The following is a 21,482-nucleotide window of genomic DNA, read 5'->3' as shown; positions in this document are numbered from 1 at the left end:
CTTTTATTTTATAAAATTTGTATTATAAATTGTATGTATTTCTGGCTTACTCCATTAATATTCAAAGCAGACATATCTTCTGACAAGGTCAAGTTAAATAGAAGACTGACTTTAGAGAGTGTATACACAGTCATAATGATTCCATGCGTGATGTGCCTGCATGCGTGTGTGTGTGTGTGTGTGTGTGTGTGTGTGTGTGTGCGTGTGCTTGAGCATCTGTGTGCATATGCGCTCATTACAACCCTGCCAGTCCTTTATAATCAATACCTCATGTAACCCAGTCAGTGCTGTTATGCTGGAGAAAAAATATTCCAGCTTGTATTCTTATACTCATTCCTCATATTTTACCCTACGTATTTGACGTAGACTATATCATTTGCTGACATTTGTGATTATTCAATGATGACACCTTACCTCTAGCTGGATTTATAAAACTAGTTTCTGTTTCAGATCCTAGGGAAATTCAGCTCCTTCAGATGACGTTGGAAGATTTCAAGGTGTATACTATCATAGTCCCACCCTTTGCTTAATTAGGGGAAAGACAAGGAACTTAGTATTAACCTCTGTTCGTCATTATGTAAATATGAACTAGAAGGTTAGCTGCTGAGTAACATTATCAGAGTAGAGCAGAGCCAACTTTATCCTAAAATATAAACCCCCAAATAGTCATCCATGTTGGTGTGTATATTCACCTTAATATATTCAACAGAAATATTTAGAAGGAACAAATGTGGAACTTCTCTCTTTTGCTATTCTATGTAACTAGAAGTTATACTCCTGAAATTTAATATGCAAGCATTTAACTTTCATAATTTTGCCATTTATTGGAATAATAGAACCTACCAAAATGGGCACAGATTTTAGCAGGAAAACCTTTAGTTTAACTATAACAGAAGCCCCCGGTTGCAGTTAAAGTTACTGGAACCGTAAGAAAAAAGACAGTGAAAGCAAGATATTTGAATTTTCCTTTTTAAAAACTTGATGGAAATGATATAGGAAGAACATTCTATGATGTTGCAGAAATTGACTGATTGCTAACGATTTCTTCAAGACACAGACCTTCTATACACTAGAAAGTGTCGGATATAGCAAATGTATTCTTCATGTCAGATAGCTTACTGTGATTTTTTTCCACGAAAGTGCTAACATTTATCTTTCAGTATTTTGACTTACTATAGTAGATTATGGTATTTGTCCTTTTGGCCAAAAATACCAGAAAGTAAAATGTAAATCGTTAATGGAAAATGTAATCATGTTTTTCCTTGGACAGGAGTGGATATCAGGAAGGTGATTTTGCAGAAATGAGATACAATATAAGCCAGTCTGTGTTCTCCCAGCCTCCCATGAGCTTTCCTCTCATTTTAGGTCAAATCTGGAAAATACAGACCAAGCTAATTTCATAAGAGCTGTCTTATCACAAATGCTAGGTTATTAAAAGTCCAACTCTCCGCCCTTATTTCTTTGCTAAAACCGTGATCCTTTTACAGTGAGAACAGTTACTATGACTAGGAGCTATGGAGAGAGTAAGTTTCCACACGAAAGTCCCTTTTTCGGTTTAAGGAAAAGTTAACCAAAGGCATAATGCAAAATTCTGAGGAGCAACCTCTTCATAAGTGTCCTTTCAGCAAACCATTCACACTTTTGAACATTTCATACCTTTTCTTAGCCCCAAATTGTTATTAATCAAAAAATGTTCACCTACTGTAAAGTTAAAGAATGTTGTGGAAAGGAGAAGCACACGGCCCTGTTAGGACTCTCTCTGTTGTCAGAACCTTAGCGGGCTCTGAGCAGGGCACTAAACAAACTGCCGTCTGCTCTGTTCGGATTAGTCTTTAAAATGCACCAAACAGCAGGAAAAGGAGGGCATTGCTATAAATGTCTTTGTGCCAATGATGACTTTTCTTTTCACACCAGTAACAGCTGGGGGTGAAAGTTATCCAATTCAAAATTATAAATATTTGATATTGGAAAACGCTAGGTGAGTTTAAGACATGGTTAGTTGATTAGGTTACCGCCAAGAAGTAAACAATAGACTCATTAAAGTTGTAATTAGTCACTGTTGACATATTGTATTTTTAATCAGAGCTCCATCAGGGGATAAAGTGGCTGAAATAATCTAGTGCTTTGTTAAAGAGAAGTAAGACCGGCTTTTCCTTGGGATTTCTACACCACCTTTGTTCTGAGAAATTTGGTGACTTCACGTTAGGCTATGAAGTGACCCGTGTTAGTTGATTAATCATTTTGTGTTTTGTTACATTTTGTCATCAATCAAAACATTTTTTAAGGTTCTCTGCTTCTTGGCAAGCCCAGAGTGAAGGGGAATTCATGGTGACTGAATGCATCAAGCCAGGTATTTTTACCTACTTACAGCTGCAGATAAAGACCCTAAGAATAAGGGGTTAAGTAATTTGCCCGTGGCCACATCGTTGGCAAATAGCTAAAACTGAACTTGTAAACAAGGACTATGGACTCCAGTGCTTACGGTTACACCTCTTACAGCCAACACTTGATTCTGCACATCCCACCGCATTAGCCAAGGCCCCCAGAAAGCTGCTTCTACTTCCACCTGAGCCACGTTTCCTGTAGCCAGGGCTCCACGGTGCACGTGCTGCTTCCAGGACCGGTGCGTGTTCTCTTCATCCCAATCCCTCTCTCTCCCCTTTCCCCGTCAAACTCCAGCTCTCATCCCACCTCCTCTGTGAAGCCCGCCTGATTAATTCCGGCCCCACCTGCATATCCCTCTTTATGAGTTTTTCTCTCTCCTCTGAACACCTATCAGACTTCGAGCCCTAGATTTTCTGATGTAGACCTCATCTCAAATAACTTATCAGAGGAAAGGACTGAACATTTGTTCATTTTTCTCCCCAACCACATAAGGTTTAAGAACCACGTGGAATAGCTTTTTTAAAATTTTCTATTCAGCCTCCGATCACATCTATTGCAGAAATAAAATTCCGATTTAGAAATTTCAATTAACATACGCATCTACATAATGTGGAAAGAGCCCTTGTGAGACAAATAAGCACTTTCTTTGGACTAACTCCATTCTTTGTAGATACAATCTCTCTTTTCCCCGCATTTAATTAAGCTAATAAAATGCATCTTGTTAAATATTGGCTAAAATAATGACCAGCCAACGTTCTTTTCCTAAAGAGGCCTTGGACTTTTTATCTGTCTTATTCTTGGAATTGTTTGGCTCTGGGAGTTATCTAGAATTATGTTTAAGTGAGAAAATTGTAATAATATGGCCCTCATCTTATTTTCATAGATATTTGCCTGTGGACTCCTAGATGCTATCTAATTTGGCTTCCTCACATGTCAGAGAGGCAGACGTTGTGGGCAGATATTTTGATTAGTATGTCCTTTCTCAGATATTGAAGCAAAGCAGTAGAAGTGTGGCATGACTTTCTCAAAGTAGCAGCCAGCTGGAAAATGAACCCGATCTGCAAGATTATTAGGCCGAAGTCGGAAAACTTAGTAAAACATCTTATTCAACAAACATCTCTTTAACTTAAAATCATGTCTTTTTTCATGTGAAGACATGGTTTAAGTGTAGATGGTTCAAGTTACATATATACACTTAATGTCCTTTCATATATCACATAACTCTACAGATTGACCGCTAACATAGAGGATGACATGTCCTTGTCGTGATAAGGGAAAGGAACACTCCTGTGACTGGTGCTGGTTGGCCCATCGAGCAGAGGCCTATAGTGGGAAAGGACCATCTTTCCAACAAGCCACTATCTTAGGAAAAGAGATGTCTTTATGAATGTGGTCCACTCTGCTCTTCTGTTAGCTATAGGATGGGGGGCTGAGGTTACTTCCAGATTAGAAATCACTCATTGGCAGTGAGGAGTCTCTGGACTAGGAGGTAGGGCAGTGGTTCTCAAAGGTGCCTGCATATTGGAACCATCTGGAGAGCATCAAAAACTACTAACACTTTTGTCTCACCATCAGGATTCAGATTTACTTGGTTTGGGATGTGGCCTAGGCATCAGGGAATTTTAAATGCAGCCGAGTTTGAGAACCACTAAGTTGGAAAAACCTATTTTCTGGTCTTGCTGATAGATTTCAGGAAGGCATTGACCTCTTTGTGTATACTTACTAATCTGATTTATTGCATCACAAGATTTTCCAGCCTGGAAGAGATATGTCAATAATATGTCAAAGATTCTTTCAATATAAGGCTTTGCCGAATTTCAGGGATTTACTTTTTTTTTCTTACTCCTGGCTGAAGTTCTGGAGAAAAGGATCTAGGAAAGCATTTTTAAAAAAAGTACGACTCCCTTAAAAAAAGTAAGTCATGCAGTCCATTTATGAAGCCAAATGGAAAAGCTTTCCGGGTCAAATGTTAAATCTTGCAAAAAATTCTTGAAGCTTAATTTATTTAATCCAAATATTTACATAACATCTCAGTGATATAGTGTATGTGTTTAGAGCAAGTAAAGTATTGATTTGGGGCTACTAATGTGTAGGGAAGCAAAATTTAGGATATGTGAGGGAACAAAAGCATGTAGCTGGGAAAGCATATTAAGGGCATTGTCATAATGGGTTTCAGCAAAGGAAGGCATCCACTGTATGCCGAGCTTTGCTGATGATAATCAGCAAGAGGAAGTTGCTCTAAACTGTAACAGGATCAAATTAGATAAACTGACTCCTTTCCTGACCGTTGAATTTTTCTCTACTAGAATCAGTTGCTGAAAGGGGTTACAGAGTCTCAGGAATATACTTCCTTGAGTATATACTACAGGCCCTTTCCGTTAGGTTGTAAGAAGGTATTGTTTGAATACACAAGACACTTACTAGGGAGTGGCTCCATTGTAAACAAGTATTAATTAACACCTAGCTAGAGGAGCTAGGCCCAATCAATTATTTTTAATATAAAATATAGTATTCTTACACTGTTGGGTTTTTTAAATAGTAGCTTTATTGAGATATAATACATATACCATAAAATCCACCCTTTTAAAATGTATCATTCAGTGGGTTTTGATAGATTCACAAAGTTGTGTCACCATTAATATCTAAATCCAGAACATTTTCATCATTTCTTCGAAAAAACCTCATGCCCGTTAGCAGTCACCCCCCTTCTTCCTCTCTGCATCCCCTGGCACATGCTAATTTACATTCTGTCTCTACAGGTTTGCCTATTCTGGACACTTCATATAAATAAAATCATAAAGTATGTAGCCTTTCGCTCCTGGCTTCTTTCACTTAGAATAATGTTTTCAAGGCCCGTCTGTGTTGTAGCATGTATTTGTACTTCATTCCTCTTTATAGCTGAGTAATACTCCATTGTCTGGATACATTCATCCACAGATGGACATTTGGGTTGTTTTCAATTTTTTGTGTGGATGAATGTTTTCATTTCTTTTGGATTTAGAGCTAGGAGTAGAATTGATGGTCTTAGGATCACTGTACGTTTAACTATTTGAGAAAGTGCTAACCTGTTTTTCAATGTGGCTGCACCATTTCACATCCCCACCAGTAATATGGGAGGGCTCCATTTCTCCACATCTCCACTAACACTTGATGGTGTCCCTATTTTTATTATAGCCACCTAGTGGTTAGGAAGTGGTATTTCATTGTGGTTTTGACTTGTACTTTTCTAATGATTGATGCTATCTTAGCATCTTTTCATATGCTTATTGGCCATGTGCATAAAATCTTTGGAGAAATATATCTATTCAAATCCTCTGTCCATTTTTTAAAATTGGGTTATTAGTCTTTTATTATTGAGTTGTAAGAATTCTTTATATAGTTTGGATTCAAGTCTCAAATATGACTTGCAACTATTTTCACCCCAACTGGGGGTTGTAATTTCACTTGTCTCATGGTGTCTTTTGAAGAAAAAGGTTTGAAATTGTGATGAAATCCATTTATCTATTTTTTGTTACTGGTACTTTTGGTGTTATATCTAATCACTGTCCAATTTAAGGTTATGAATATGTACTCCTATGTTTTGTTCTAGGAGTTTCATAGTTTTAGCTCTTACATTTAGGGCTATGATCCATTTTCTGTTAATTTTTATGTATGGTATAAGGCAGCAGTCCAAATTTGTTCTTTTGAATGTGGCTGTCTAGTTGCCACAGCACCATTTGTTGAAAAAACTATTCCTTCCCCATTGAATTGTCTTGGTTCCCTTATCACAAACAGCCATAAATGTATAAGTTTATTTCTAGACTCTCAATTTTATTCCATTGATCTATATGGCTACTCTGAGGCCAGTGCCACACTGTATTGATTCCTATAACTTTGTAGTTAGTTTTGAAATTGAGAAGTATGAATCTTCCAACTTTGTTCTTCTTTGATCAAGATTATTTTGGCTATTCTATGAATTTTAGGGTTGGCTTGTATTTTCTGCCAAAAGGCAGCTAGATTTTGATAGAGATTGAGTTGAATCTGTGTGTTATTGGGTTATGTTAAAGATTAACTGTGTTAATCCTTAGTACTTAGTCCTTAGAATAAGTGCCTGATATATAAGAAGGCAATATAACTTGTTAGATATCACTATGTTATCATTTGAATTGTCTCAAGTAATCCTTTCTGTTTGATACTTTTGTATTTTATACTGCAACTGTCTTCTGTGTGGCATTTTTCTCTTCATAGTCACAAATTGCTTTCCTTGGTAAAAATTATTATATTTATATGAAAATTATGTTAATTGGTAAAATCTATTAGAATTGCCTGAGTGTAATTCTTACCTGTCTGGAGAAGCAGTCATAAAATCCCACATTGTAACATTGTAGAGAAGCATCTGTGAAGCTTCTCATTACTATTTCTGAATTTCATGAAGTCTTAAACTTAAGAATAATATCTGCAAATGCTCTTATTCCAATCCATAAAATAATTATTTTCCCATTGGCTTAATACTCTGTAAATTGGGCTAGAAGCCAACTTCTGCCTATGTTTTCCTCTAGGAGCTTTATAGTGTCTGGTCTTACATTTAGGTCTTTAATCCATTTTGAGCTTATTTTTGTGTATGGTGTTAAAGAATAATCTAATTTCTTTTTTCTTTTTCTTTTTTTTTTACATGTAGCTGTCCAGGTTTCCCAGCACCATTTGTTGAAGAGACTGTCTTTCCACCATTGTGTAGTCTTGCCTCCTTTGTCATAGATTAATTAACCATAGGTGGTTAACCAACTTATTAATTAACCAACTTATTCCTTTAAATCACCAATGTGAGCTGAAGGCTAATGTGTACATTTAAAGTGAAGTTCGCCTTTGATTCACTTGCTCATTGATTACAGACATGTCAGCATCCACTGGGCTTCTTTTGGAGACTTTGGTGGGAAATGCCAAAACCATGTCTTAGAGTTGAGTAAGTTAATGTTAAAGCTTAAAACTATTTTGCAGTGGATATAGAAATACTGCAGGACAGTGCACTGAAAGACCCTCTCAGCTGTTTATCAGGATATCTAAGCAATGCTTAATGTGGTAATTTTGTGGCTCTCTTTCAAAACTAGAATTTATGAGTTTGAAGTAAGTTATACAGGAGATCTGATATGAAATAGGTATACTTTCCCTGCCACTATCTTGGTTATAACAGTGTCCATTTAATTTTCTAAACCTTAAAAAAATAAAGTGAAGTGAGATTCTCAAGATTCTAGAATTTGGTATCAGTGAGGGTTTTATCAAAAAAAGCAGAATCACTGTAAGTGATACAGAACATGCGATTTATTAATCCGATTGGATTTTTCACAGTTGTGGGAGCTGGCTTGGCAGTCTATGTAAGCCTATTGCTTTTCTGCGTTGTGTTGTACCCGAAGTCATCCGAACCAGGGTCAGGAGAGAAAGATGGACATAAAGTCAGAGCAAGGTCAAACAGGAAAATCCACGAGGACAAACTGGAATCCAGGAGGATGCCTGGAACTTGCCTGCATCTCTCACCACCTCTAACCTCAGTGGTGCAGATGACCTGCCAAAGAGTCTGTGCCTTCTCTATGGAGCTGCACACACACCCAGCCTAGGATTCCAAGAAGCCAAACAAGGAGATCTTGTCAGAGCTAGAGAAACTGAACGCCCAGTTCTTTCCTGTGCCAACAAGGTGAGGTGACAGATCAGTGACAAACTATGTGAGCTTCAAGGCCTGTGCCCTCAGGATGACCCTGGACACACTTTGGGACTGCACACATTTAAGTTTCTAAGAAGACTGTGAAGTTTTCTTTTTTAAGAGGTATTTCAGTTTATCAGCATTTATAAATATAAGTACAAGCCTTCAGAGGTTTCTCTGAATCTGAAACAGCAACTTTGTAAAGTACTATTTTGTTCCTGTTGATAATTTACTCATCTGAAGCCAAAAGCCTGAATTGCTTTAACTACCCTGAGATTTGAGTCATGTCTGCTAAACAGTGTTTTCAAGCACACATCCATTAGGGGTTTGCTTTCTATCCAGAGGTACATGTGAGCTTCAGAGATAATGCTAGACCATTGCTCTCATGTCCTTTTCAGAATGATTCCATTTAGAACATCTGTCAATATCATGCTGCAACTGGGAACAAAATAGCTTTGTGTTTTGCTGCCTCCTACAGAGTCATAATGATCCAATGTTAGGGAAACACATGAAAAGCATTGATTCTGAATGGATCTATATTAGTGAACCAAATGATTTAGAAGCTCTTTCAATTCAGGTAAAAATTTCTCAGATCAGGGAGCAGCCTTATCCTGACCCTGATTGTGAGAATTATTGGCAAGCTGCAGTGTTCTCAGTAAGAATACTCATTGAGCAGATTTGAGTTTTAGCAATTTCAAGTCCAGAATTTCAAGGTCGGCTAGACCTTGACCCCAGAGTACTATGCCCCTTATGGATACAGAAAAACTGGAATAAAATTGGAGAAGTGTAAGAACTCACAAACAAGGAAAGTATGGATATGATTTGAGTTTAGAAGGTAAAGAGTAGGGGTAGAGAGGACATTCTAAGGGAAAAATTAATGATAGTAGAAAATAGGATTACTGGACTATGGGCTATAATATGAAAATTAAAATAAACTCTTGAGATAATAAGACTGGTACTTTCATTGATTTTTTAAAGCCTTCCACAAATAAGTACAATACAATTATACAGGATTAGAAATGTCAGGTGGAAAAATAAGTATCAAAACGGGATTTAAAAAATCATATGAGAGTAGTTTGTACAACTCTATAAAGTACATTTGAATTTCTAAATGAGATGATTAATGTCCTACAAAATTACAACTTTGCAAAACTGATCCTACTGGAGACAGGATTAAAGGGACCAATTACCAAAGAAGAAATAGAGAGCAATTTAATCCCCCCCAACAACACACACATATCACCTGGACAAGATGGTTTCATATAGAAATTCTTTCGAACATTTAAAGATCAGATAACCTCCATAATACTTAAACTACTGTAGCGCACAGAAAAAGAAGGAAATTTTTCATATCCTTTCAATGAAGTGATTGTAATGTAAAGCTCAAAACCAAAGATTGTTGCAAAAGCAAGACAAATCTTACTTATTAATACTGATGAAAAAGTTAAATAAAATGTAAGTAACATAACCAATGGCACATTAAAAGATACTACATCATGAGCAAGTGAAATTTATTTCAGAAATATAAAGGTGTTGCTATATAAGGAAATCTATTCATAAAATTAAGCTAAGGAGAAAAACCAGGAGATCATCTCAATAGAAGAAGAAAGAGTAATTGACAAATTTAATATCCACTCATGTTAAAAGCAGCCAGCATCTTCCTTAATGGAAAAACACTAGAGAATTTCCAACTAAAATCAGAAACAAGGATGTCCACTGTCTCTACTACTCTTTAATTTTATAGTAGAGGCATCAGCCATTGAAAGTAGACAAGAAAAAACAAGTAGAAGCATAAAAATTTGAAAGGAAGAAATAAAGTATACCTATTAATCAAGGATATAATTGTACATCTGGAAAATTCAAAATAATGAATTGAAAAACCACTAAAAAAATAAGAAAATTTGGCAAAGCACTGAGTAATAAAACCAATATACAGAAGTCAATAATCTTCACATAAACAACAAAACAATAATAGGCCAAAGTTGACAGATGAACCCCAAGTTACAAAAGCAAATAAGGAAAATCATATACTTAGTTGTGAACTTAACAAAAATATCCAAAATCTGTATGAGGAAAACCATAAATTAATCCTGGAAGTCACAATAGATGACTTGAACACATGGAAGACATATGATTTTGGATTAGAAGACTCAATATTGTAAAGATGTTAAGAAAAGAACAATGAGGAGGGGATAACTTTTTCAGATATTAAACATTGTATACCTAACTGGTGCTTCATGAAGAGACAGCTAGACCAGGGGAACAGAAGAGAAGAATCCAGGAATAGACACAACTGTGTATGAAATTTTACTATATGATAGAGGTAGTATCTTAAATCAGTGATGAAAAGATGAATTTGTATGTAAGTTGTATTTGGACAGCTATCATGAGATAAGTTTGGATCAATTCTTCATAACATATTTATGGTAAATTCCAGGTGAGTTAGATTTTTAAATGTAAGTTGAAACCATGTAAGTAGCAGAAGAACACATAAGTGAATTACTTTATTATCTGGCATGGGAAAACCTTGTGATTCAGAATTTGATTTCTCCTCCCCCAGACATCAACAATAACAATAAAAGTCGTTTGGGTGGCATAAATATCACAAGCAAAGAGACAAATGGGAAAAAGTATTTGCAACTTAAGTAACAAGGTTTTAATGTCCCTAATACACAAAGAACTTCTAAAAATAGGAGAGATAAACCATTTTTAAAAACTGAACAAGAGATATGAGCCTTCCAGTCACACAAAAAAGGAATACAAATAACCCTTAAACGTATGAAAATATGCTTGACCTTGATCACTGTAAAAGAAACACAGGCTAAAACAGTATTAAGATATGGCTTCAGACCTATCAAATAGAAAGCCAGATGTTTGACAATCTTCTCTATAGGTAAGCACGATATAAATGTTAAGCTGAGAAATCTTCAGAGATATATATTGAATTATTCATGAAAAAAATGTTATGATGCCTGGTATTTGCTTCAAAATAATCTGGTAAAGGGAGAGTTTTGGATACATGAAACAAAGATGGCCATGTATTGGTAGTTTAGAAGCTGGGCCATCAGTATATGGGTGTACACTACTATTCCCTCAAATTTTGTATATGTTTGAAAGTGCTCATAATAAAAAGTAAAGGGAAAAAGGGGGAAATTCATACAGTTTCAAAGGATACCACAAAATTAAGCTAAAGGGAAATTTTTACCTTATAGAAAAAAGAATTTTAGAGAAATAAAATTATACATTGGCTTAGAAGTGCACTTACTATGTGAGAATAATGATATATCAATGGAGAAAAACCAATTTAAAGCTGACTTGTGTTGGAATTTTTACCCTTTATTTTCGGGGTGAGTAAGCTCAATGAATTCTTAGTCTATCTCTATTATATTATATCCCTTGACCATAAATTGAAACAAAATGAACACATTTAAAAATAGATTTGATTGCTCCAGTAGACACATTGACCACTGTCAACAAATAAAAGTTCAGTTCAGTTGATGTTGATTTATATTTGCAGTTTAGTTTGAATGTTCCATATAGGCTCACATCCATTAATTCTAAATAGCATTTAGGAAGTATCGAAATAAAAATTACCTTTGATAAACTTTGCTAACCGAACAAAATGCTATGGAATACACTGAAGAGGTTTTTTTTTTTTATTTTTTAATTTACACCCTCCCCCACAACTTCCCTCCTTCCAGAAAATGCCTTCTGTTCTGATGCACAGGCTACAGGCCCCTAGAGTACTTCAGCCGTCCATAATTTAACTGTAACCTCCTGGACATGAATGTGGTGGTAGGAAGCCGTATTTCAAGGTCAGTTAATGAGAACCAACTTTAGGCTATCGTTCAGATAATGAAGTGCTTGCTGTGAGAATCCCAGACCCCAAATGCTCTTACTGGAGCCCAACACAAACCAATCAAATAAAGATAAATGAGGAAATAGTAAACATCTGTCCATTTTATGCTTGATAGTTTTATTTTATGGAAACCATCTACACTGAATGCAACGTAGTATCCGTGATATTTTATTTGTCTACTATTTTAAGCTTTCTGAAGTACCTTAAGAATGGTTTTATGAATTTAATAAGTTCACGTCACAAGGTCATAACTTGTCATGGCATCCTTAAGATTGTTACTTGGAGAACTAGCAAAGTTTGCATGGGTTAGTCCATCTGGGTAGTAGTCGTCCACACATATCTGTAGCATTTGTTAAGCTCCCCACTAGACAAATCGGAGTGTATCCTCAGAGCCATGCAAAATATCATGCAAAACAGAAGGTGCCAATGAGTGTTAGATGGACAAATGGATGCTTTCATAGGGGAGCCCAGTTCTCTGAGCTCTGACCTATTCAACTGACAAGTTAATATGCTGTCTGCCAGCACAAATCTCACTTTCAAAAATTATAGTCCCTCTGTACTTTCTCTTTTCCCAGGTTATTTGAAATTGCTCTTCTGAAGATATAAATATTCTACTTTGAGGAAGTTTTTATACTCTTGTGCAACTTAAAATAGAAAAATGAGCTCAGGAAGCCAGACCTGGAAAGTACCAAGGTCATTATTTAATCTAAACATTCACTTTACAGATGAGGAAGGAAGGAGAATCCAAGCTCTGAACTTGGAGAGACTCCACTTCCACCAACTGCCCAAAGACACATTTCATTAATCATGACATTTGCATGGCTCTGAGAATCTTAAATATTAAATATACACTAACACATATGTATTGAGCTCCTCCTGTATGCCAGCCACTATACTGGGCTCTGTGGATCCAGCAGTGGACAAGGAAATTAAATTCCTGAGCTAATGGAATTTATGTTGAACAAGAATGAAACAAAGCAGGGTAAAAAAAAGAGAGACAGTATGGGCAACCTCATTTGAGATATTCTAACTATGAAAATCATGTTCCCAGAGAAAATTCCCTTCCCTCATAGAATGAATATATTTCTACTTTCTACCTATCTAACCCAGTTTCCATTTCAAATCATAATGAACACCAGTCTTGCAGTTTCCTCTATTAGAAATGTCACCCCATAAATTAGGTAACTTCCCTGCACGTGATTTCTCATCTGTAAACTAAGGGCTAGACCACATGATTACTTAGATTTCCTTCTACCTTTAAGATTCTTCATTAAACAGAGCCTCATGGGCATTGTGAATTCTTTTCCCTACTCCTTCCAGCCTCTTACCTTCCCACGAAAGGCTCTGAGGTCGATGCTGTGGTTTCTGTATCTAAAAGACCTTCTGGCTCTTGTGGTATAGTTTGTGACACAGTGATAATGGCAGAGGGTCAGACGCATTTCCTGAAACATGGCAATCCTCTGGCTTTTTCTTCCCTTTTAGATTCATAGAACCAAGAACTAACAATCCCATCAATCATTGCGTGGGAATAAACAATACTGCTAAACTTGGCAGCTTTTTGATCCTTACCAGATCTTTTCTTTTAGCCCAGTTCTTAGAAAACAGCCTTTTTTACCAAGGCTTTTATTTTTCTTTGTGGTGGTGTATTTGCTGTGCCAGGGATAGACTACTGAGGTCACATGATTTTAAGACTCAGAAAATCACATAGTAATAAAAGAGGAATGAAGCTAAATACAAAAGAAATTTCTTTAAAAATTACAAACTAAATGCAAAAGAATTGTATATATAAAATAATTCATTTTTAAAAGAAACTTGGAGGCAAACTATCTCATACCCAGCTTAATATGTCAATTTCTTTAAATAGTCTATTGAAGACACTAAATAAATGGTTTCCACAGTGCCAAGCTTGCATTCATTTCAGGTGGAATTTATGTTCAATGCCACAAAATCTCCACCATCTTTCAATTAAAGAAAAGACCCTGTGTGGGCTGCAGTAGAATTGATCTGCGTTAGCCAGGATTGTTGACTCTGGATTAGAGCCTGATTGGGAGGCAACCCCAGGCAGTTTATGGACTGCAGAATGGCTACAGGTCAGAAATACATGGTAGGGCATGTAGTTGGCAAGTAGTGATAGTCTCATTCTGTAAGTGACAATTCATCTCCCACGCGATGGTCCTGAATCTCCTCTCGTACCTAATTCCTCCCTATGCTATAAGGTTAAATGCAAGTTCATCTTCCTCTACAAAATCTGCTCTGACCATTGCAGTCCATGAAGATTATTGTTTTGTTTGAACTGAAAGCACAACGATTTGACTCATTTATCAACTAATCATGTTCCAGCTTATAAAATTATGTTGTATTTTCTTTCATCCTTATTCGGGGTATGCGTGCCTTGACAGAAAGTAGATTATGGATTACATTTTTGGAATCTTCATCTTTGGGCCTGATACTGTATATTGGAGGTATTTAACTAGATTTGCTCAAGACTTAGCCTTTTGTGACACTGTCACCAAAAATATTGCAAAAAGCATAGTTAACTGTAAGCAAAGTTTTAAAATGTGCTGATGTATCTTCTTGATTCTATTCATGTTTCCAGGAAACCACAATATCCTCCGACTTTATCGTGTATTTAGGTAACCAGTAGCTTCAGTTTCTTCCCTCTGATTATCAAGGATTGTGTCCAGGGACGAATTTTGCTTTAATTACTTAACTATCTTAGAATATTTAAATTTCAGCTGTTTTTTTCACAAGAGAATTAACAGTTTTATCCGATTTTACTGGTGAAATAACAGACTTTATCACCCTTCAGAGGAGTTTCACATGAGCAAGTTTGGAAGGGAAAGAGAGACTAAGGTAGAGTGATGGTGGTGATGATAGACCTTAGATGGGGGAAACCTTACAACTTTGACAGCAATCTCCTCTAGCAACCCATTTGGCTCAAAGACTAGAAACAGCAACATCTTCAACCAAAAAGTCCTGGTAAGATATTTGGCACCAACCCAAACGCAGAACTACTCACTGCCAGGGGGTTGATCAATGCAGACATTTTCTAAGAATTTCACATCCGTAGTGGAGATATCTGTATCCCTGCATTAAGGAAGGCTGGTTGTCGATGGTTGCTATACACCTCTTCCTGAGCAATGGTTATACTTTGTATAGATCTTAAAAAAGAAAAAGAGTACATTCACAGTCAGCAAACATCTACCCTGAGAGCCCTACTCAGTGAAGAAAGGATGTTATAGGAGAGGAAAACTTTATTGCAAAAATATATATTGGCAGCTCTCAAAACACCTGACCTCAAAAACCATTCATTAATTAAAGAAATATACATCCATCAACCATAATACATTTAGGAGGATTTAGCATCAATAGGGTTCAAATTTTAGAAAATTCTAATGTAAAAACATTGTAAATCTTCCAAATGATGTAATAATACTGGCTGGCTAACTACCTAATCATCATCTTCGTCATTATTTATCCAAAGACATGGAACCTTTTAGTTTTGACCCTGTACCAAAATGACAATGTAAAAAATAAAGTTTTGTTTAAATTGATGAATATGTGCATCATTTTCTTACATGTAGAAAAATGATTCGAATTATGTAGCAGTTTTCAGATATGTCCATGGAGCAGCCTGTTGTTGACATTTAATCTTGATCACCTCAGAACTCCTGAAGAGTACAGTGTTTTCTGGATTGTAGAGGTGAGGAAATATTCCTCCTTCTTACCTAATAGGAGAGAAATGTTTCTATTCTAGGGATGTCTTCATAAGCCTTCCTCTATCCATCTGTATAACCCACAAATCAGAAAGTTGTACCAAATGGCAAATCATTTTGCTAACCTCAAGAGTGGAAAGTACATCAAGTATTTAGTGGGTGATGGTGTAATTCAAAGGTATGTGGTGGTAGTTTTCATGTCATCACTGTTTTTGGCATTGGCCCTTGGCATCACCCATAGCCGTTGTAACAACAGAAGAAATTAAAACCAAGGCAGGAGACGTTAGGGCAGTGGGTGAAATGGCAAGTGATGTTCCTTCAGGAGAAATATTAGTAGAATTACCATAGTTATGCCTCTGAATAGCTCTTCCCTTTTTTCAAGGCCTAGAAAATATTCGGCAGATTTGCCAAATACAGCATATTTGCCGTTGGAGAACAGAGGGTTCAGTATTTCAGAACGTAAGATTTTAAAACATTGCTTTTGAAATGATTTCAAATCAGTGTTTTTAAAGGTTGTCATTTCAGCTGTGAAATTTTTTAAATTAAAAAGGAATATTTTGTATGCATATAATAGAAAGGTCATCCTGCAGGATTACATGCAGAATATCCCCCTAGGTTTTTCTCTTCCATTACTCATATATAATTTCAGTCTCCCTCTAGCACACCTGCATCATCTTGGACAGTTTTTTCTATTCCCTGTGACTCTCTTTCCTAGCACCACACTCCTGATTCCAAGAGACACTGGCTTAAAAAAAAAAAAAAAAAAAAAAAGCTATAACTCTTTAAGTTCTACTATTGCTGTGGCAATAGCCATGGTGGGTATCACATAGCTTTTTGTTCCATATTACCTGACATGATATAAAAAGATAGGTACTAAGTGAAATCGTAGAAGAGTCCTTACTCCTGAAGCTGCTCTGAACTAGTTAACTCACTGAGTCACAGAATAGAGGCATTACAATTTTTTACCCTTGAAAGCTAAATTTACGTTGCTTTGCAGGAAGGCAAAGGAAAACCAATTTTAATCATAAGTACTTATTTTTCCTCCTACACAGGCCCACCAAGACCATCACTATGACCGATGGGGACTATGATTATCTGATCAAACTCCTGGCCCTTGGAGATTCGGGGGTGGGGAAGACGACATTTCTTTATCGCTACACAGACAATAAATTCAATCCCAAGTTCATCACGACAGTAGGGATAGACTTTCGGGAAAAACGTGTGGTGAGTTTTTAACCATACTGTTAACTGGTTGCTGATCCTACTATATAAGATAAGGATTAAGGGCTTCCTTGGTGGCGCAGTGGTTGAGAGTCCGCCTGCCGATGCAGGGGACATGGGTTTGTGCCCCGGTCTGGGAGGATCCCACATGCCGCGGAGCGGCTGGGCCCATGAGCCATGGCCACTGAGCCTGCGCGTCCGGAGCCTGTGCTCCACAACGGGAGAGGCCACAACAGTGAGAGGCCCACGTACCACAAAAAAAAAAAAAAAAAGATAAGGATTAAGAAGCTATGTTTATTGCATTGCAAGGTGACCGTCTTTTATCACATGAAATTCATAACCTGTCACTTTAATCCAATTTAAATATTATTTTTTACTGTCTCAATTATAAATAACATGTTGCTTAGAAAAAATTGAGTGGCACTATCACTTGCCTCCAGAAGTACACAGGGCAACTAAAATCATTTATGGGTTTGCATAGTGTGTTTTCTATGAATTCTTAAGGAAACTTTCAAAACATGAATTAGTATCTAAAATCATTAACTCTTTATCTGAGTTCCTCAATAAAAACAAGTGTTCATTTCCCTATGCTTACAAAAAAAGTTAAAAGAATGATTGGCAAATAGCTGGAACATGAGCTTTGTGAGTTCTTGCTGCATTTTTATTTATGTGTAGACTCAGCCATCAATCACTAGCTTCTTATGAACAGAATGTGAGACCAATCCTTGCTATTTTTCAAAATAAGGGATTTTAAGTGAGAATCACAACCACTTCCTTCTCCTATGCTAGACGCTAATGACAAGGATATTGTGACATGTGAGACGTGTAACATAGGCACAGAAGCTTAGCCAGATTTACTGCCACCCAAGGTATTCTTGATTGCCAAGATGGCGGCGGCTTCCAGTTGATATCACAAATCCAAAACAACAAACAAAGAAAATGATGTTGAGAAGTTAAATCATGGTTCCTTATAATGTCCTGTACCTTATCTGAAAGTCCAGTACTATAGTCTTAGCAAACTTGCTCCCAACCCTTCCAGGGTTTTTCTGTGCCTTCTCCCCTCCCAATTCCCCACCCTCAACCCCAATCTAGGTATAAATCTTTGCAAAGTTTTTCCTTTAAAACATCTTCACTAAGCCATAAGTAAAAGAACTGGATAAATATTAAAATTTCTATGCTTTGTTTAAATAAGAAGTCAAAATGCCATCATTTAAAAAATTTAAACTTTTCTAAAAAGAGCCCTTGAAGGAACGACTAGTAAGGAAAGACTTGAAATATCCTGTGTAAAGTTATTGAGAAATTCCATGTGTTTTTCATTTTGAAAGTCCAGTTCACAGTAGAGGATATTCAGGTATTTGTAAAGCATTTTACTGTTTTAAAAATGCCTTCACATCTGCTATTTCATTCAAGTTAGCAGTAACTCTGTAAAGTAGGAGGAAATGATGGGTCTAAATTTGCTAAAGGAAAATAAGATTCTATGAAGTTAAATGAAGAGTCTATATTTGAACGTAGAAGTTGGGTCCTAAATCTAATGTTTGCTGCCTCCATGAGGAAATGACAGAAGGTGTCTAATTTAAGTTTGCAGGATGCCTAAATTGTTTTGAAAACCATACTTATACTTGACATTTAAAAGTGAGAGTATATGTGATACTTCTGGGGAAACAAAACAGAGCAAATATTTATTTTGCACTATGAACTTTGATTATAGTAATGAAGAAAAAATATGCTGAGTGAACCCAGAGAATTTGAATGCTGACATAATCCAAAGCAGTATCAACTGATGACATTTGTATTTTTCAGGTTTATAACACACAGGGACCAAATGGGTCAACAGGGAAAGCAGTTAAGGTACATCTTCAGCTTTGGGACACAGCAGGACAAGAGAGGTAACAGTGAATTACTTTGTTTCTAGCTACAAATATCTTAGGAAAACTTATTTTGATGGGAATGCTGTATGTGGTATGTGGACTTGTAAGGATATGCAACTCTCCTTCTGGTTTCAAAATAAACATTTGTATCAAAAAATAAAAATAAATTATTTGTGGTTAATCGACCATAACTAGCACTGTGTATTTGGTACAGATTTCAAAAATCAGATTTTCAGAAATCTCTGTGAAAATTCTTATGCATTGTCTTTGTACTTTGTAATAGGGGAAAAAAGAAAAAAACTTCTCCAGAATTCAATTAAATTGAGGTGGGAAATTGACATTGTTACAAGTACTACTTGAAGAGGGAGTTGAAGAAAAGGGTGTTAATATCTTTCTCATCTCTTCCTGCCCTTACACACAGACTCTCACCCTGTGCCGTTTGACTGGCTTAACTCTCTGAGATTTTGGTCTCACCATCAGCCTCCAGCTGGAATGTTTTACTCCCTTTCCACCTTCCCTGAGCCTCTCCTTTCACCAGGCCTGGCTCACGTTACACCTGCTTGTCGGGGCTCTTCTGAACACCCCAAGTGAAACAAACTCCCTCTTTCTTGAACTCCTACATCTATTCTTCCATCCCTTAAATTACTCAATTAATTATATACCACCTTGCAGTAAGGTGAATCTTTTATTTTTATCTGTAACTGCTGGTCTCTGATTCACTTGTGACCTTCTCACCCCAACACAATTGTGAGCTTTATAAGGACAGAGGCCATACTTGGTTTTTCAGCCTCGTCTCTGGTACAACGTCCAAGTCAAGAGACACTCAGTAGACAGCAGTGTGGATTGTTTAGAGCTGGAGGTGCTATGCCATTATTTGATGAAAATATATTTCTTTGAGATTCAAACTTCCGGAGTGCAAAAGACCCCAAGCTAGTGAAGCTTTTCAATATTAGATTAAACAAAAATTGGCAATAGATTGTCAGAGAAGACATTTAGAAGGCACATACCTCCCAATTCTACATCACGTGTCTTACAATGTTTATGCTGGTAAACACTTCAGTCTTTGAAATGAATCCAAAACATTCTCGCTTTCAGTGAGTGTAAACGCCAGGAGAGGGGCTGGGCCCTCTCTGTGAGCTTTTTTGACTGTGAATTCCATTTACACACATCCTTCAACACGGCTGGTTCTTCTGAAGTCATTCCTTACAAGAATCTCTGTTCATATGTCAGTTTTGTTGTCACAAAGATGTATGTTTTATAGACCGATTTAATTCATTTTTGAAGAAGGAATATGAGAAAATGTGGTTCCCATATGTCTTCGCACACGATATGTCAGCCTAGCGTGATGGCAGGCTTCTCTCATCTGTCCCCTTAAGACAGCTGCTCCAGGAGTGAAATAGGAAATACTAAGGACAGTCTTAGTACATCAAGGTTATTCATTCCTTGAGAATTTTGCATTCTGTATACAAAAGGTGCAGCTAAGCAGCAGGATGAACAATGCCTCACACCTCAACCCTGTGCCTGAGGACGGCTGGCAGTATAAGCCATGTAAGATAATGATTATTGATAAAAGGCACATTATGGGAAGGAGGACAAAAATCATACCCCTTATGTAAACCTAAAGGATGCAGGGCACAGACTTAGTTCTCAGTGAGGGAGAAGGAGCTATAATGCGCCCTAGGATCTGTTTTCTCATGGGGTCCTAGCTTTCCCCACCCTGGGGCCACAATGAGGTTGGTGAGTGAAGCTAGAAATCAATAAGCTTTCCCCTGGAGTAAACCCTGGAAAGTAAGGGGGTTAACAAGGGTACTGGGCTGAGTGGTCCAGGGTATGAAGCTGGTCCAGAGCAAGAGTATTTTACCCATGTTGCTGTGGATGCAGAAGTGTTTGCTCCAATGAGATCTTATCGAGCAAGTATGTTTTAAAGTAACTGTCATGTGCTGTGGGCAATGAGAGGGGGATAAGGCACAGTCTTATCCTCAAATGAGACACAAACACACACACACACTCTTAAGGAGAGGACAGAGAGGAGACTATTGTGGCTGAGTTAGCCACACTCTTGTGGTTGGAGCAGGAGGCAGTTTTGGGAGTACAGCTAGTTCCCAAAGACAGAGAAAGAACCCTTCAATAAAAGCCCTGTAATCTCCGAGCTTCTAGTGACTGGTAGGAACAAATCCACAGGAAGAAAACTGAGTAAAACTTTTGGTATTTCATAATCATGATGAGTATGTCCTACCAAAGGAATCTTATTTTGGAAATAAAAAGTCATTAAAATATCTCTTCTGGGCTTCCCTGGTGGCGCAGTGGTTGAGAGTCCGCCTGCCGATGCAGGGGACACAGGTTCGTGCCCCGGTCCGGGAAGATCCCACATGCTGCGGAGCGGCTGGGCCCGTGAGCCATGGCTGCTGAGCCTGCGCGTCCGGAGCCTGTGCTCCGCAATGGGAGAGGCCACAACAGTGGGAGGCCCGCGTACCACAAAAAAACAAACAAACAAACAAACAAAAAAAACCTCTTCTCCCTGCTTTGGTATTGAAAGTATTGTTCTCTATTGAAGTCATTTAACACTTCAATAATTTATATCCTTTGCTATTTTCTTTCTTTATTTCTTTATCTATATTTGACAGGCATTTAGCGAGCCAAAAATGTGCTCAGGGCCATAGAAACGCAATGGATAGCAAGTTAGAAACACAGCTCCTTTTTTCTTGGAGCTACCGGGGTAGAATTTGGACAAATAAACAATTGCAATAATAGCTTTAGGACAC

At 37.2% G+C, this 21,482-nt stretch overlaps 1 protein-coding gene across 4 annotated transcripts in view; it reads left to right on the top strand.

Moving 5' to 3' along the window:
* RAB27B (RAB27B, member RAS oncogene family) overlaps positions 1-21,482 on the top strand; it is a 158,709-nt gene that overhangs the window by 131,355 nt on the left and 5,872 nt on the right. For all 4 annotated transcript variants that reach the window (XM_004266113.4, XM_033421452.2, XM_033421451.2 and 1 more), the window contains 2 exons: positions 16,684-16,855; positions 18,653-18,738. In XM_004266113.4, the coding sequence (XP_004266161.1) occupies positions 16,703-16,855; positions 18,653-18,738 (239 nt within the window). In that variant the 5' untranslated portion in view covers positions 16,684-16,702. The remainder of the gene's footprint in view (positions 1-16,683; positions 16,856-18,652; positions 18,739-21,482) is intronic.

Source organism: Orcinus orca, chromosome 15 (assembly GCF_937001465.1).
Source record: "Orcinus orca chromosome 15, mOrcOrc1.1, whole genome shotgun sequence".
Classification (NCBI taxonomy): domain Eukaryota; kingdom Metazoa; phylum Chordata; class Mammalia; order Artiodactyla; family Delphinidae; genus Orcinus; species Orcinus orca.
Note: the sequence above shows the minus strand (reverse complement) of the source record. Positions and strands in the feature narration are given on the sequence as shown.